General features: G+C 37.8%; 13 protein-coding genes across 13 annotated transcripts, besides 23 other annotated features; 1 reads left to right on the top strand and 12 right to left on the bottom strand. All coding sequences in view use genetic code 2, as the record gives it.

Annotated features, from left to right (window-relative positions):
* Nucleotides 1-1228: a D loop (control region).
* Nucleotides 1229-1295, top strand: a tRNA (tRNA-Pro).
* Nucleotides 1295-1362, bottom strand: a tRNA (tRNA-Thr).
* CYTB (cytochrome b) lies at nucleotides 1363-2502 on the bottom strand. The gene has a single exon. The coding sequence runs from the start codon at nucleotides 2500-2502 to the stop codon at nucleotides 1363-1365; it is 1140 nt and encodes a 379-aa protein (NP_008496.1).
* Nucleotides 2503-2574, top strand: a tRNA (tRNA-Glu).
* Nucleotides 2575-3102, top strand: ND6 (NADH dehydrogenase subunit 6). The gene has a single exon. It carries the CDS (start codon nucleotides 2575-2577, stop codon nucleotides 3100-3102), a length of 528 nt encoding a protein of 175 aa, NP_008495.1.
* Nucleotides 3086-4906, bottom strand: ND5 (NADH dehydrogenase subunit 5). The gene has a single exon. It carries the CDS (start codon nucleotides 4904-4906, stop codon nucleotides 3086-3088), a length of 1821 nt encoding a protein of 606 aa, NP_008494.1.
* Nucleotides 4907-4976, bottom strand: a tRNA (tRNA-Leu).
* A 1-nt stretch (nucleotide 4977) lies between these two features.
* Nucleotides 4978-5036, bottom strand: a tRNA (tRNA-Ser).
* Nucleotides 5037-5105, bottom strand: a tRNA (tRNA-His).
* On the bottom strand, nucleotides 5106-6483 carry ND4 (NADH dehydrogenase subunit 4). Its single transcript has one exon. A coding segment is annotated over exon 1 (1378 nt).
* On the bottom strand, nucleotides 6477-6773 carry ND4L (NADH dehydrogenase subunit 4L). The gene has a single exon. The coding sequence runs from the start codon at nucleotides 6771-6773 to the stop codon at nucleotides 6477-6479; it is 297 nt and encodes a 98-aa protein (NP_008492.1).
* Nucleotide 6774: 1 nt separating this feature from the next.
* Nucleotides 6775-6840, bottom strand: a tRNA (tRNA-Arg).
* Nucleotide 6841: 1 nt separating this feature from the next.
* On the bottom strand, nucleotides 6842-7189 carry ND3 (NADH dehydrogenase subunit 3). The gene has a single exon. It carries the CDS (start codon nucleotides 7187-7189, stop codon nucleotides 6842-6844), a length of 348 nt encoding a protein of 115 aa, NP_008491.1.
* Nucleotides 7190-7258, bottom strand: a tRNA (tRNA-Gly).
* COX3 (cytochrome c oxidase subunit III) lies at nucleotides 7259-8042 on the bottom strand. The gene has a single exon. A coding segment is annotated over exon 1 (784 nt).
* ATP6 (ATP synthase F0 subunit 6) lies at nucleotides 8042-8722 on the bottom strand. The gene has a single exon. The coding sequence runs from the start codon at nucleotides 8720-8722 to the stop codon at nucleotides 8042-8044; it is 681 nt and encodes a 226-aa protein (NP_008489.1).
* Nucleotides 8680-8883, bottom strand: ATP8 (ATP synthase F0 subunit 8). The gene has a single exon. The coding sequence runs from the start codon at nucleotides 8881-8883 to the stop codon at nucleotides 8680-8682; it is 204 nt and encodes a 67-aa protein (NP_008488.1).
* A 1-nt stretch (nucleotide 8884) lies between these two features.
* Nucleotides 8885-8952, bottom strand: a tRNA (tRNA-Lys).
* Nucleotides 8953-8955: 3 nt separating this feature from the next.
* Nucleotides 8956-9639, bottom strand: COX2 (cytochrome c oxidase subunit II). The gene has a single exon. It carries the CDS (start codon nucleotides 9637-9639, stop codon nucleotides 8956-8958), a length of 684 nt encoding a protein of 227 aa, NP_008487.1.
* Nucleotides 9640-9707, bottom strand: a tRNA (tRNA-Asp).
* A 2-nt stretch (nucleotides 9708-9709) lies between these two features.
* Nucleotides 9710-9782, top strand: a tRNA (tRNA-Ser).
* COX1 (cytochrome c oxidase subunit I) lies at nucleotides 9778-11322 on the bottom strand. The gene has a single exon. It carries the CDS (start codon nucleotides 11320-11322, stop codon nucleotides 9778-9780), a length of 1545 nt encoding a protein of 514 aa, NP_008486.1.
* Nucleotide 11323: 1 nt separating this feature from the next.
* Nucleotides 11324-11388, top strand: a tRNA (tRNA-Tyr).
* Nucleotides 11389-11456, top strand: a tRNA (tRNA-Cys).
* Nucleotides 11453-11488: an origin of replication (L-strand origin).
* Nucleotides 11489-11562, top strand: a tRNA (tRNA-Asn).
* Nucleotides 11563-11631, top strand: a tRNA (tRNA-Ala).
* Nucleotides 11632-11637: 6 nt separating this feature from the next.
* Nucleotides 11638-11705, bottom strand: a tRNA (tRNA-Trp).
* ND2 (NADH dehydrogenase subunit 2) lies at nucleotides 11706-12750 on the bottom strand. The gene has a single exon. A coding segment is annotated over exon 1 (1045 nt).
* Nucleotides 12751-12819, bottom strand: a tRNA (tRNA-Met).
* Nucleotides 12819-12891, top strand: a tRNA (tRNA-Gln).
* Nucleotides 12889-12957, bottom strand: a tRNA (tRNA-Ile).
* On the bottom strand, nucleotides 12958-13913 carry ND1 (NADH dehydrogenase subunit 1). Its single transcript has one exon. A coding segment is annotated over exon 1 (956 nt).
* A 2-nt stretch (nucleotides 13914-13915) lies between these two features.
* Nucleotides 13916-13990, bottom strand: a tRNA (tRNA-Leu).
* Nucleotides 13991-14593, bottom strand: part of an rRNA (16S ribosomal RNA) that runs on past the window's edge.

The following is a 14593-nucleotide window of genomic DNA, read 5'->3' as shown; positions in this document are numbered from 1 at the left end:
ATTTGTTAATAGACCCTATGCGATATAAAATTTGCTGATATTTTGACGAATCTAGAGGGGTACTTGTCTAAGGAAAATAAATTCCTTAAAGTGGCCCCCTCAATTAATATGGGTCAATTAGTGGGGTATTTACTTGATTAGATATTATTTTATCTATTTTAGGTTGGAGTTATAAGACATTTTGTGTTTTCCTTGTCTTTGGGGTTTGGCAAGGTTAATTAGCACATTATGTAGTAGACTTCAACGGGGGGTAAGGGGGGCTTTGTTGACTTAAAAGATTATGTTCCTGTTACTTGCGTGGGTGTGGGTGTGGGTGTGCGCCTGTGGGTGTGCGCCTGTGGGTGTGCACCTGTGGGTGTGCGCCTGTGGGTGTGCGCCTGTGGGTGTGCACCTGTGGGTGTGCACCTGTGGGTGTGCACCTGTGGGTGTGCACCTGTGGGTGTGCACCTGTGGGTGTGCACCTGTGGGTGTGTGTGTGTGTGTATGTCCTGAAACCATGATCCTATAGCCCCGTATGGTCTATATTCATGAGGAATAAAATTATGAACTGACCCAGTTTGATGTCTTCAAGTCATTAAGTTCATGACCTGCTTCCTCATTATGCGGGTGGAGAAGGTACATTAAGAGGCGCGCCAGGACGGAAATGCTCCTGACCCCGCTTACCAGCCCAGCTGAGTCCGAGCATACCCCCAAAAAAAATCCTACTAAAGGCATGACACCACAGTTATGCCGCGGCATGGGCTGATTAGTCATTAATCCATCGTGATGTCTTATTTAAGGGGAACGAGTGGGCGATTCTAAGTGGTCATGGCCCTGAAGCAAGAACCAGATGCCGTTTACGACCCAAGTTAGAAACCCCCAAGTTAAATGGGCCTGGGACAAGAAGAGGGACACTGATTGGGCGGGTTGCTGGTTTCACGGAGGTAGGTAGATCAAGGGACACCAATTGGTAGGGGATAGTCATATGGTCAAGGATTAAACGTAATAGGATGGTGTATGTACGATCATTAAATTAATGTACTTATAGTTGATTAATCATACTTAATACTTATACATATACATGTACTGATAACAGTTATGTACGTAAATAATATTATGTCATTAATACATTAACTTAATTTACTTGCTTAATATTCATGAGGACATTATATTAATGTACTATAATACATATATGTACATAATTAATTAGTGGAATATAAATATATGCACGAATTACATAGGCGTGCATTCAAGGAGTAGTTTATTAGAATCTCAGCTTTGGGTGTTGAGGGTGGGGCTTGTATGCCTTCTCCTTGAGTCTGTGGGGAAGATTATTCCCTTTGCCGGTTTACAAGACCGGTGTAATGGATATACTACATAGACTCTTCATTTTAGAAGATAGTTTTCTACTAGGCTAATTATTGGTATAAGGAATAGGATAATTAAGAAATATAGGACGGATGCTGTTTGGCCGATAATAATATAGGGGTGCTCTACTGGTTGTCCTCCAATTCATGTTAATGTAAAAAGGACTGCTACAAGAAGTCAGAATAAGCATTGGCTGAGAGGGCGAAATATTATACTTCGTTGTTTAGATATGTGAAGAATTGGTACGATGGCTAGGATTAGGATAGATATTACTAGAGCTAGGACTCCTCCTAGTTTGTTTGGAATAGAGCGTAAAATAGCATAAGCAAAAAGGAAGTATCATTCTGGCTTAATATGGGGAGGGGTATTAAGTGGATTTGCTGGAATATAATTGTCTGGGTCTCCTAGGAGGTCTGGTGAAAATAAGACTAGAGTAGCTAGGGCTGTAAGTATAACTAAAAATCCTAGAATATCTTTAATAGTATAGTAGGGGTGGAATGGAATTATGTCTGGGTCTGATGGAATGCCTGTGGGGTTGTTAGATCCTGTTTCGTGTAGAAATAAAAGGTGGACTATTACTAGAGCTGTTACAATGAAGGGAAGTAGAAAATGGAAGGCGAAGAATCGGGTGAGAGTTGCTTTGTCTACGGAAAAGCCACCTCAGATTCATTGTACTAAATCTGTTCCGATATAGGGGATGGCAGAGAGGAGATTGGTGATGACTGTAGCTCCTCAGAATGATATTTGTCCTCATGGTAGGACATAGCCTATAAATGCTGTTGCTATGACAGCAAAGAGGAGGAGAATGCCAATGTTTCATGTTTCTGAATATGTATAGGATCCATAATATAGGCCTCGGCCTACGTGGAGGTAGAGGCAGATAAAAAATATAGAGGCTCCGTTGGCATGGAGGTATCGAAGTAATCATCCATAGTTGACGTCTCGACAGATATGGGTGACAGAGTTGAATGCGGTAGCTGTGTCGGATGTATAATGTATAGCTAGGAATAGTCCTGTTAGAATTTGTACGCCCAAACAAACTCCTAAAAGAGAACCAAAGTTTCATCATGATGAAAGGCTTGAGGGAGCAGGAAGGTCTACGAATGAGCTATTGATAATTTTTAATAAGGGGTGAGTTTTTCGAATGTTGGTCATTAGTGTTCTTATAGTTGAAATACAACGGTGATTTTTCATGTCATTAGTCGTGGATAAATCCATGTGAGAATAATGATAACATATATTGTATTTGTTTTGAGTACTATTTTTGTGTTGAGTTTTGTAGGATTTTCTTCAAAGCCATCTCCTATTTATGGGGGATTGGGTTTAATTGTGAGTGGGGGTACAGGGTGTAGTATTGTTATAAGTTTTAATGGGTCATTTTTAGGATTGATAGTGTTTTTAATTTATTTAGGGGGTATGTTAGTGGTATTTGGTTATACTACTGCTATGGCTACAGAGCCTTATCCTGAGGTATGAGTTTCTAATAAGACGGTGATGGGGTCATTTATTGTAGGAGTAGTAATAGAGTTTATTTTGGTGTTGGTTGCATTAAAGGGTGAGGAGTTGGAAGCTATCTTTAAGTTTAATGGACTAGGGGATTGAGTTATTTCTGGTGAAAGTGATTTAGGGTTTGTTAGTAAGGAGGTTGTTGGGGTTGCAGGTTTATATAGTTATGGTGGTTGATTGGTAATTGTTACTGGTTGATCTTTGTTGGTTGCTGTTATGGTTGTTATAGAGATTACACGTGGTGGGTAAATAAGGATAGGGCTAGTAAGAGGGTAATAAGAAATGAGAGGAAATAAAGCTTGATTAGTCCTTTTTGATTGGATACTAGAGTAGAAGTTTTTAGTTGAATAAGAGAGATTGTTTTAGGGAGAAAAATTTCTAGTCATGTAAGGTCGAGTAGTAAGGAGGCTGACTTTTGACTTATTGTTAGGCTCGTTAGTGGTGGAAGGCGGTGTATAATGGTGGGGAAATATCCTAAAAGGTTAGAGAATTTAAATATATTGGAAGGGGTTTTGAATTTTAGGTTGAGTGCAGCCAGGTTAAGTTCTAGTGCTAGAATAAATCCAGTTAGAGTTACAAATAGGGCTGTGAGTTTTAGGTAAGGGGGTATGGTTATTGGGAGAATTGTTATTGGAGGAATATTTTTGGAGATTAGAAAGCCGGCGAAGATGCTTCCGATAAGGAGACGTTTAATAGCATTAAGGAGAAGGGGGTTATTTTCATTAATTAAAATTAGGGAGGGGAGTCGAGGTTGTCCTAGTAGGGCAAAGAAAATGATTCGAGTACTGTAAACTGCGGTAAGGGTGGTAGCGATTAGGGTTATAAGAAGGGCTCAGGCGTTGGTGTAGGAGGTATTAATGGCTTCAATGATTAGATCTTTAGAGTAAAAGCCTGTTAAGAATGGAGTGCCTGTTAATGCTAAGCTTCCTACTGTTATGGCTGTTGAGGTAAAAGGTATTGTTTTGTATAGACCTCCTATTTTTCGGATATCTTGTTCATCCCCGAGGCTATGAATGATTGAGCCGGAACATATAAATAATATTGCTTTAAAAAAGGCGTGAGTACAAATATGTAGGAATGCTAAATGTGGTTGATTAATTCCAATGGTGACTATTATTAGTCCAAGCTGACTTGAAGTGGAGAAAGCAATAATTTTTTTGATATCATTTTGGGTGAGAGCGCATATAGCTGTAAATAGGGTTGTAATAGCCCCTAGGCATAGGGCAGTTGTTTGAATTATGGTATTATTTTCTATTAAAGGGTAGAATCGGATTAGAAGAAAGATGCCTGCTACAACTATTGTACTTGAGTGGAGTAGAGCTGAGACTGGAGTGGGGCCTTCTATGGCAGAGGGAAGTCATGGGTGGAGGCCGAATTGAGCAGATTTTCCTGTGGCGGCTAGAAGGAGACCTATAAGGGGGAGGGAGTTTGGAGTAGTGTTTAGCGAAAAGATTTGTTGTAATTCTCAGGTATTTAGGTAGGTCAAGAATCATGCTATAGATAAGATGAATCCAATGTCTCCAATACGATTATAGAGAATTGCTTGGAGGGCTGCTGTATTAGCGTCACGTCGTCCGAATCATCACCCAATTAGGAGAAATGACATAATCCCTACTCCTTCTCAGCCAATAAAAAGCTGGAAGAGGTTATTAGCAGTTACTAGAATTAACATTGTAATCAGAAATATTAATAGGTATTTAAAGAATCGATTGATATTAGGATCTGAGTGTATATATCATATTGAAAACTCTAGAATTGATCAGGTTACAAATAGGGCTACTGGTATAAATAGGATTGAGAAGAAATCTAGTTTGAAACTAAGAGATAATTTTAGGGTCTGGATTGTGATTCAATGTCAGTTGGAGATTATTATTTCTTGATTTGAGTAGATAAATACTATTATTGGGATAATGCTAATAAAGAATGAATATGAGACTATGGTTTTTACGTAGTGGGGAAAGTTAGGGTGATTTTGGGGATATAACATGGTTGTTATGATAGGTATACTTAGGATTATTAATGATAAGAGTATCATAGATGAGACTAGGTTTATTACTTTTATTTGGAGTTGCACCAATTTTTTGGTTCCTAAGACCAATGGATAACTACTATCCTTTAAAAGTGTGAAAAAGCCGTGCTGTTAGGCACGGAGGCATGAGTTAGCAGTTCTTGCATACTTTTTCGGTAAGCAAGAAAGATTAAGTTTCTGTTTTTAGATTCACAATCTAATGTTTTGTTTAAACTATGCTTACAGTAGGGAGTGCCGAGAATAATCTTAGGGCTAATGGATAGTAATAGGAGGGGAAGGATATGTATAGTTATGAGAGTATTTTCTCGTGTATAGGATGGGGAGATATTGTTAATATGTTGGGTGTGTTTACCTCGCTGGGTTATAATTAGTATATATAGAGAATATAGGGCTGTGAGGATAATATTTAGGCCTAGGAGGGTAATGGATAGGTTGGATCATGAGAATATTGATATAACGATAAATAGTTCTCCGATTAGGTTAATAGTTGGTGGAAGAGCTAAATTAGTGAGGCTTGCTAGTAGTCATCAGGCTGCTATAAGGGGAAGTAATATTTGTAATCCTCGGGCTAGGATTATTGTTCGACTATGTACTCGTTCATAGTTTGAATTGGCTAAACAAAATAATATTGAAGAAGTTAGGCCATGTGCGATTATTAGTGCTGTAGCTCCTATGAAGCTTCAGGGAGTTTGAATTAGGATAGCGGCGATAACTAAGGCCATATGGCTTACTGAGGAGTAGGCGATGAGAGATTTAAGGTCTGTTTGACGTAAACAGATTGAGCTAGTTATAATTATACCTCATAGAGAGAGTATTATAAAGGGATATGCTATAAAGTCAGTAAGGGGGTCTAGTAGGACTGTAATGCGTAATATACCATAGCCACCTAGTTTTAGTAGCACTGCTGCGAGGACTATTGAGCCTGCAATAGGAGCTTCTACATGGGCTTTTGGTAATCATAGGTGTAGTCCATACAGGGGTATTTTTACTATAAAGGCTATCATGCATGCTAATCATAAAAGAGTTGTATTTCAGGAAGTGGGAAGTAGTGTGGTTCAATATTGAATTAGTAAAAAGTTTAGAGTTCCAGTTAGATTTTGGATATGGGTAAGTGCAATAAGTAATGGAAGGGAGCCTACTAGAGTATAAAATAGAAAATATAGTCCTGCGTTTAGGCGTTCTGCTTGGTTACCTCATCGAGTAATAATAACTAATGTTGGAATTAGTGTAGCTTCGAATAGAATGTAAAATATGATGAGTTCTGTGGCTGTGAATGTTATAATTAGGAAAATTTGGAGTAAAATAAGTATAGTAATATAAGACTTTTTTCGAGTAGGGTGCTCGTTGGCCAGATGTGATTGGCTAGCAATAATTATTAAGGGTAAAAGTCATAGTGTTAGTATGAGTAAGGGGGTGGATAATGCATCGGAGAAAAATATAACAGATAAATTTAGAGTGTTATCAGTGAATTGATTAGCAAGAGGGATTCATAAGAGACTAATGATTAGGCTGTGTGCTGTAGAATTAATTCAGATTATTTTGGGATTAGATAATCATGTAAGGGGTATAAGTATAATAGTAGGGATAATAATTTTTAGCATTGTAGAAGGTTAAGGTTTTGTACGTAATCTATTCCGTAGGTAGTTGATACTATTACTAGAAGAGATAGACCTAAAGCGGCTTCACATGCTGCAAATACTAAGAGAATGATGGGTAATATACTTGCTAGGGTTAAATGTGTATTTAAAATAGTAATAGTTATTATTACAAATAGAGATAGTATTATACCTTCTAAACAGAGGAGGGATGATATTATATGGGATCGATATATTAGTAGGCCTAATAAAGAAATAGTAAATGCTATAAATATATTTATATAGGTAAGGGACATAAGATAATTATGAGTTTTATCATAATCTAGTGAGTCGAAATCACTTATTTTGTTTAAACTAATTATCATTATTCAGACCATTCTAGGCCTTCTTGTAATCACTCATAAGCTAGACTGAGGGCTAAAAGAGAGATTAGTATTAGAGATATTGGGAGTATATTTTGTAAATTGTTAGTTTGTGATGCTCAGGGAAGTGGGAGGAGAAGTGCAATTTCTAGGTCAAATAAAAGAAATGTAATGGCTACTAGGAAGAATTTTATTGAAAAGGGGAGGCGAGCGGATCCTAAGGGATCAAATCCACATTCATAGGGACTTACTTTTTCTGTATAGGAATTTGTTTGGGGTAATCAAAATGCAATTATTACGAGGAGGCTTGCTAGAAATGTATTTGTTAATAGTGTAATGGCTATGTTTATTATTCTTTTCCGAATTTTATCGGAACTAACTGATTGGAAGTCAGTTGTACTTATTAATACTAAAAGAATAGGATCCTCATCAATAGATGGATACATATAGGAAAAGTCATACTACATCTACGAAATGTCAGTATCAAGCGGCGGCTTCAAACCCAAAGTGATGATTAGATGTAAAGTGGAATTTTAATTGTCGGAGGAGGCATACGATTAAGAAAGTTGAGCCAATAATGACATGGAGACCGTGAAATCCAGTAGCTATAAAGAATGTGGAGCCGTAGACTCCATCGGAGATTGTGAAGGAAGTTTCATAGTATTCTGATGCTTGTAAAAGAGTAAAATACAAGCCTAAACAAATTGTAATAAATAGGGATTGGAGTATATGTTTGCGGTTTCCTTCCATAAGGCTATGATGAGCTCAAGTAATGGATACTCCTGAGGCTAACAGAACAGATGTATTTAAAAGGGGAACATCTAATGGGTTTAAGGGAGTAATGCCTGCTGGAGGTCAATATCCTCCTAATTCGGGGGTTGGAGCTAGGCTTGAGTGGTAAAAAGCTCAGAAAAATCCGGAGAAGAAGAATACTTCTGAAATAATGAAGAGGATTATGCCATAGCGAAGACCTTTTTGGACAACTGGAGTGTGGTGGCCTTGGAAAGTGCCTTCTCGAATAATGTCACGTCATCATTGATATATAGTTAAGGTGTTGGCTAATAATCCTAAGGTTAATAGGGTTATAGAGTTGAAGTGGAATCATATTACTAACCCTGAAGTTAATAGTAAAGCGGAAAGAGCTCCTGTAAGTGGTCAGGGACTTGGGTTGACTATATGGTATGCGTGTGTTTGGTGGGTCATTAAGCATTATCATGTAGGTATAGACTAACTAATAAGGTAAAGACATAAGCTTGGATTAGAGCTACAGCAAATTCTAGGATAGTTAGTAGGACTAGAATTATGAATGTAATAAGGGCGGTGGCTGTACTGATATTTATAAGAGCTAGGGTAGCACCGCCAATTAGATGAATTAGTAAGTGGCCAGCAGTGATATTAGCGGTAAGTCGTACGGCTAATGCTATAGGTTGAATAAATAAGCTAATAGTTTCGATAATAATTAATATTGGAATTAGTGGTAAGGGAGTTCCTTGTGGGAGAAAGTGTGCTAGGGAGGCTTTGGTTTTATGTCGAAATCCTAGAATTACTGTTCCAGCTCATAAGGGGATAGCTATACCTAGGTTTATTGATAGTTGTGTTGTTGGAGTAAAAGAGTGTGGTAGTAGGCCTAGCAGATTTGTGCAGCCGATAAATAAAATGAGAGATATTAGTATTAGGGCTCATGTTTGGCCTTTACGATTATGGATAGAGAGTATTTGTTTAGAGGTTAAGTAAACTAATCATTGTTGGATTGCCACTAACCGATTATTAACTAATCGATTAGTTGATGGAAATATGATAGTGGGAAATATAATAATTAGGATAACAATAGGGAGACCTATTATCGTAGGGGTAATGAAAGAGGCGAATAAATTTTCGTTCATTTAATTTCTCAAGGAATTAAAGATTTAGTTATTTTAGTTGTTTTTGGTTCTGGATTAGAGTGGTAATAATAGGTGGAAATTTTTAGTTGCATAATAATAAATAAAGTTAAAATTGTGGCTAAAATTGTGATAAATCAAGTTGATGTATCTAGTTGAGGCATATCATTAAGGGGAAGCTTATATTCCCAATCTCTAACTTAAAAGGTTAGCGCTAAGATAGCTTCTTAATGGTCTTATAATATAGATGTTGATCATTTTTCAAAGTATTTTAGAGAAACTATCTCTAGAACAATAGGCATGAAACTATGATTTGAGCCACAAATTTCAGAGCATTGACCATAGTAGAGGCCGGGACGGGTTGATAGGAGAGTTGTCTGGTTAAGTCGGCCGGGGATAGCATCTGTTTTTAGGCCTAGTGATGGAACAGCTCATGAGTGGAGTACATCTTCAGAGGAAATAAGTATGCGAATAGTCGTCTCTATAGGAAGTACTACTCGATTATCTACTTCTAGTAGGCGAAGATCCCCTGCTTTTAGATCCGATGTGGGAATTATGTAGGAATCAAAGCATAAGTCTGCATAATCAGTATACTCATAGCTTCAGTATCATTGGTGGCCTATTGTCTTTACTGTTATTAAAGGGTTGTTAATTTCATCTATTATATATAAGATGCGAAGGGATGGAAGGGCAATTGTAATTAGAATAATAGCTGGAAGGATAGTTCAGATAGTCTCTACTTCTTGGGCGTCTATTGTGCTTGTGTGGGTTAGGTGAGTTGTTAATATAGAAGAAATAATATATAATACTAGAGAGCTAATTATAAATACAATTATTAGAGTGTGGTCATGAAAGTGTAATAGCTCTTCTATGATTGGTGAGGTTGCATCTTGAAGTCCTAGTTGGAATGGGTATGCCATAGAGATATATGGGGTTTCACCCATAATTTAACCTTGACAAGATTATGTAAATTTTACTAATATCTCTTTATAGAGAAAGACATAATGGTTATGATGTTGGCTTGAAACCAATTTTAGGGGGTTCGATTCCTTCCTTTCTTATTTTGGATTAACATATGTGGGTTCTTCAAATGTATGGTAGGGAGGAGGACATCCATGCAGTCATTCTAGGTTAGTTGTAGTTAGTTCTGCTACTGAAACTTCTCGTTTAGCTGCGAAAGCTTCTCAGATTATAAAGACTATCAGTATTACTGCTGTTAGTGAGATGAAAGAACCTATAGAAGATACTGTATTTCAAGTAGTATAGGCATCTGGATAGTCAGAGTAGCGTCGTGGTATTCCAGATAAACCTAGAAAGTGTTGAGGGAAGAAAGTTATGTTGACACCTACAAATATAACTAGAAAATGAATTTTTGCTCAAGTTGTATTTAAAGTATATCCTGTGAATAGAGGGAATCAGTGTACAAATCCTCCTATAATAGCGAAAACAGCTCCTATAGATAAGACATAGTGAAAGTGAGCTACTACATAGTAAGTGTCGTGTAAAATAATATCTAGTGATGAGTTAGCTAGGACAATACCTGTTAGTCCACCTACTGTAAATAGAAAAATAAAGCCAAGGGCTCAAAGTATGGCTGGTGATCATTTAATGTTTCCTCCATGGAGAGTGGCTAATCAACTAAAGACCTTAACTCCCGTAGGAATAGCAATGATTATAGTGGCAGATGTAAAGTATGCTCGTGTGTCTACATCTATACCTACTGTAAATATATGGTGGGCTCATACAATAAAGCCTAGGAATCCAATGGATATTATAGCTCAAACTATTCCTATATATCCGAAAGGTTCTTTTTTACCGGAATAGTAGGTTACTACATGGGAGATGATGCCAAAGCCTGGTAAAATAAGAATATATACTTCGGGGTGGCCGAAGAACCAGAATAAGTGCTGATATAAAATGGGGTCTCCCCCTCCAGCTGGGTCAAAGAATGTGGTATTAAGATTTCGGTCTGTTAGGAGTATGGTAATACCTGCTGCTAAGACAGGAAGGGAGAGGAGTAGTAGGACAGCAGTAATTAAAACAGATCAAACAAATAAAGGTGTTTGATATTGAGAGAGGGCAGGTGGTTTTATATTAATAATTGTAGCGATAAAATTAATACGTCCGAGGATTGATGATACTCCGGCTAGGTGAAGAGAGAAAATAGCCAGGTCAACTGAAGCTCCGGCATGTGCTAGATTTCCGGCTAGTGGTGGGTATACGGTTCAACCTGTTCCGACGCCAGCTTCAACTGTAGAGGAAGCAAGTAAAAGTAGGAAGGAAGGGGGGAGAAGCCAGAAGCTTATATTATTTATTCGTGGGAATGCTATATCGGGTGCGCCAATTATTAGTGGTACTAGTCAATTGCCGAACCCCCCAATTATAATAGGCATTACTATAAAGAAAATTATTACGAAAGCATGAGCTGTTACGATTACATTATAGATTTGATCATCACCTAATAGGGCTCCAGGTTGGCCAAGTTCTGCACGAATAAGGAGACTTAGTGCAGTGCCTACTATACCTGCTCAAGCACCAAATAATAGGTATAGAGTACCAATATCTTTGTGATTTGTTGAGAAAAATCAACGGGAAATGAACATAGGTAATATGGCCGAGTAGGTATTAGACTGTAAATCTAAGTACAGAGGTTAAGTCCTCTTATTACCAGGCCCTGTGGTGTATAACACATTGAATTGCAAATTCAAAGAAGCAGCTTCAATCCTGCCGGGGCTTCTCCCGCCTTTTTTTTCTTCGCGGCGGGAGAAGTAGATTGAAGCCAGTTGTCTAGGGTATTTAGCTGTTAACTAAAATTTCGTGGGTTTGAAGCCCATCAATCTAGTAAGGGCTTAGCTTAATTAAAGTAGTTGATTTGCATTCAGCAGATGTAGGATAGAGTCTTGCAGTCCTTAGGGAATCAGGAGCTAAATATCTATTATTTACTTAGAGCTTTGAAGGCTCTTGGTCTGGGTTAACCTAAGCTCCTAGTATAAGATTGTTAGGAGGGGGGTTAGTGGGAGGGTTATTGTTGATATGATAGTTAAAGGTGAGAGGAGTATTATTCGTTTTGTATTGTTAAAGTGTCATTTGATTTTGATATTGTTAGCTGTTGGAAATATTGTAAGGGATGTTGCATATATTAGACGTATATAGAAATAAAGGTTTAATAGGGCTGTAATAGCTATAAAGGTGGGTAAAATGATGCTTTCATTTTTTGTAAGTTCTTGGATGATTATTCATTTTGGTATAAATCCTGCTAGGGGTGGAAGTCCTCCTAGTGATAATAGGACTGCTATAATGATAATAGTAATTAGTGGAGTTTTATTTCAGGTATGTGCTAAGGAGAGGGTTGTAGTTGTTGTAGTAGTAATAAGGAGCATAAATATAGTAAGGGTTATTATAATATAAATTGTAAGATTAAGGAGAGTTATGGTTGGGTTATAAATTAGGATAGTAGATATTCATCCTATATGGGCAATGGATGAGTAGGCTATAATTTTAGCTAACTGGGTTTGATTTAATCCTCCTCAGCCTCCAATTAAAACAGAGAGGATAGATATAGTTAGTAGCAGATCTGAGTTAATATTTGGGGAAATTATGTAGAGGACTGATAGTGGGGCTAGTTTTTGTCAGGTTAATAAAATTAGGCCTGATGATAGGGGGATTCCTTGTGTAACTTCTGGTACTCAAAAATGGAATGGAGAGAGACCTAATTTTATTGTTATGGCTAGAGTTAGGATGGTTGATGCTGTGGGGTTTATTATGTTTGTAATAGTTCATTGACCTGAATATAATAGGTTAATAATTACTGCTAGTATTAAGAGTATGGATGCGGTTGCTTGGGTGAGGAAATATTTAGTTGCTGCTTCTGTGGAGGCGGAGGGTGGTGAGGTTTTTATTAGTAAGGGAATAATAGCTAGTATATTTATTTCAAATCCAATTCATACTATTAGTCAATGAGAGCTTGTTATTACAATGGTAGTGCCTAGGATTACTGTTGTTATGATTATTGAGAAGATAATTGGATTTATTAGTACGGGAAGGATATAAACCAACATTTTCGGGGTATGGGCCCGATAGCTTATTTAGCTGACCTTACTAGGATTTAGTGTAGTTTGGTACGCGGGAGATTTTTGAATTCTTAAGCCTAGGTTCAAGTCCTGGAGTTCTAGAAATAAGGGGAATTTAGCCCCTATAATTTACTCTATCAAAGTAACTCTTTTATCAGACATATTTCTTATGTTTGTGGTGGAATTCCAGCTGTTATGATAGGTATAGTTACGTATCATATGCAGAGGGCTAGTGTTAGAGGTAGAAAGTTCTTTCATAAAATGTGTATTAATTGATCGTATCGGAAGCGTGGATAGGATGCGCGAATTCATAGAAATGTTGTTGTAAGTAAGAGTGTCTTGATTGCGAAGTTAATTGTATATAATTCGGGAAAGATTGGGTTGTGGTAGGCTCCTAGGAATAGGGTTGTTGTTAGGGCATTTATTATGATGATGTTGGCGTATTCCGCTAGAAAAAACAGGGCGAAGGGTCCTCCTGCATATTCTACGTTGAAGCCAGAAACTAGTTCTGATTCACCTTCTGTGAGGTCAAAGGGGGCTCGGTTAGTTTCTGCTAGGGTTGAGATGAATCATATTATTGTGAGAGGTCATGAGGGGTAAATTAGTCATATATATTCTTGAGTTGTAATTAAGGTGGATAGGGAATATGAACCACTTATTAGTAGTACAGATAGGAGAATAATTGCTAGGGTTACTTCGTAAGAGATTGTTTGGGCTACAGCCCGTAGGGCTCCAATTAGGGCATATTTAGAATTAGAAGCTCAGCCAGATCAGAGGATAGAGTAGACAGCTAAGCTTGATATAGCGAGTATAAATAGAATGCTGAGATTTATGTTGATTAGTGGGTGTGGTATAGGCAGGGGAGCTCACATAGTTAGGGCTAGGGTTAGGGCTAAGATTGGGGCAATAATAAATATGGTAATGGATGATGTTAGCGGTCGTAAAGGTTCTTTAATAAATAGTTTTACGGCATCTGCGATAGGTTGAAGAAGGCCATAGGGGCCTACGACGTTTGGTCCTTTGCGTAATTGTATATAACCTAAGATTTTTCGTTCAACTAAAGTTAGGAATGCTACAGCTAATAGTACGGGGACAATCGTGGTGAGAAGATTTATTAAGTACATTTTGTTAAAGAGAGGACTTGAACCTCTGGGAATAAAGGTTTAAGTTTTACGCAATTACCGGTCTCTGCCACTTTAACTGAGCCCTGGTCTTGGGCAGTATTTTTTATTGCATAACAGATTGAGATTAGATCATCTGGTTTGTAAGAGGGCACTTATTTTAAGGGGGCCCTGTTTCTCTTGTCCTTTCGTACTGGGAGAAACATAAAATAGATAGAAACCGACCTGGATTACTCCGGTCTGAACTCAGATCACGTAGGACTTTGATCGTTGAACAAACGAACCATTGATAGCTGCCTGCACCATCAGGATGTCCTGATCCAACATCGAGGTCGTAAACCCTATTGTCGATAGGAACTCTTGAATAGGATTGCGCTGTTATCCCTAGGGTAACTTGTTCCGTTGATCATTGTAATATGGATCAATTAAGTAATTATACTTTGACTGGTAAGTCTAAGTTAAATTGCTCGGAGGATTTTTTATACTCCGAGGTCACCCCAACCTAAATTGTTAGCCTAGTAGTAGTGTTATTTTATTCCTTTTGGTGTGTATTGTTTTGCTCTTAGACTAATTAATTAAAGCTCCATAGGGTCTTCTCGTCTTATTAGTATATTCCCGCCTCTTCACGGGAAAGGCAATTTCACTGATTGGGAGAAAGAGACAGTAAAACCCTCGTGTGGCCA

The sequence above is a fragment of the mitochondrial genome of Artibeus jamaicensis (assembly GCF_021234435.1).
Source record: "Artibeus jamaicensis mitochondrion, complete genome".
Classification (NCBI taxonomy): Eukaryota; Metazoa; Chordata; class Mammalia; order Chiroptera; family Phyllostomidae; genus Artibeus; species Artibeus jamaicensis.
Note: the sequence above shows the minus strand (reverse complement) of the source record. Positions and strands in the feature narration are given on the sequence as shown.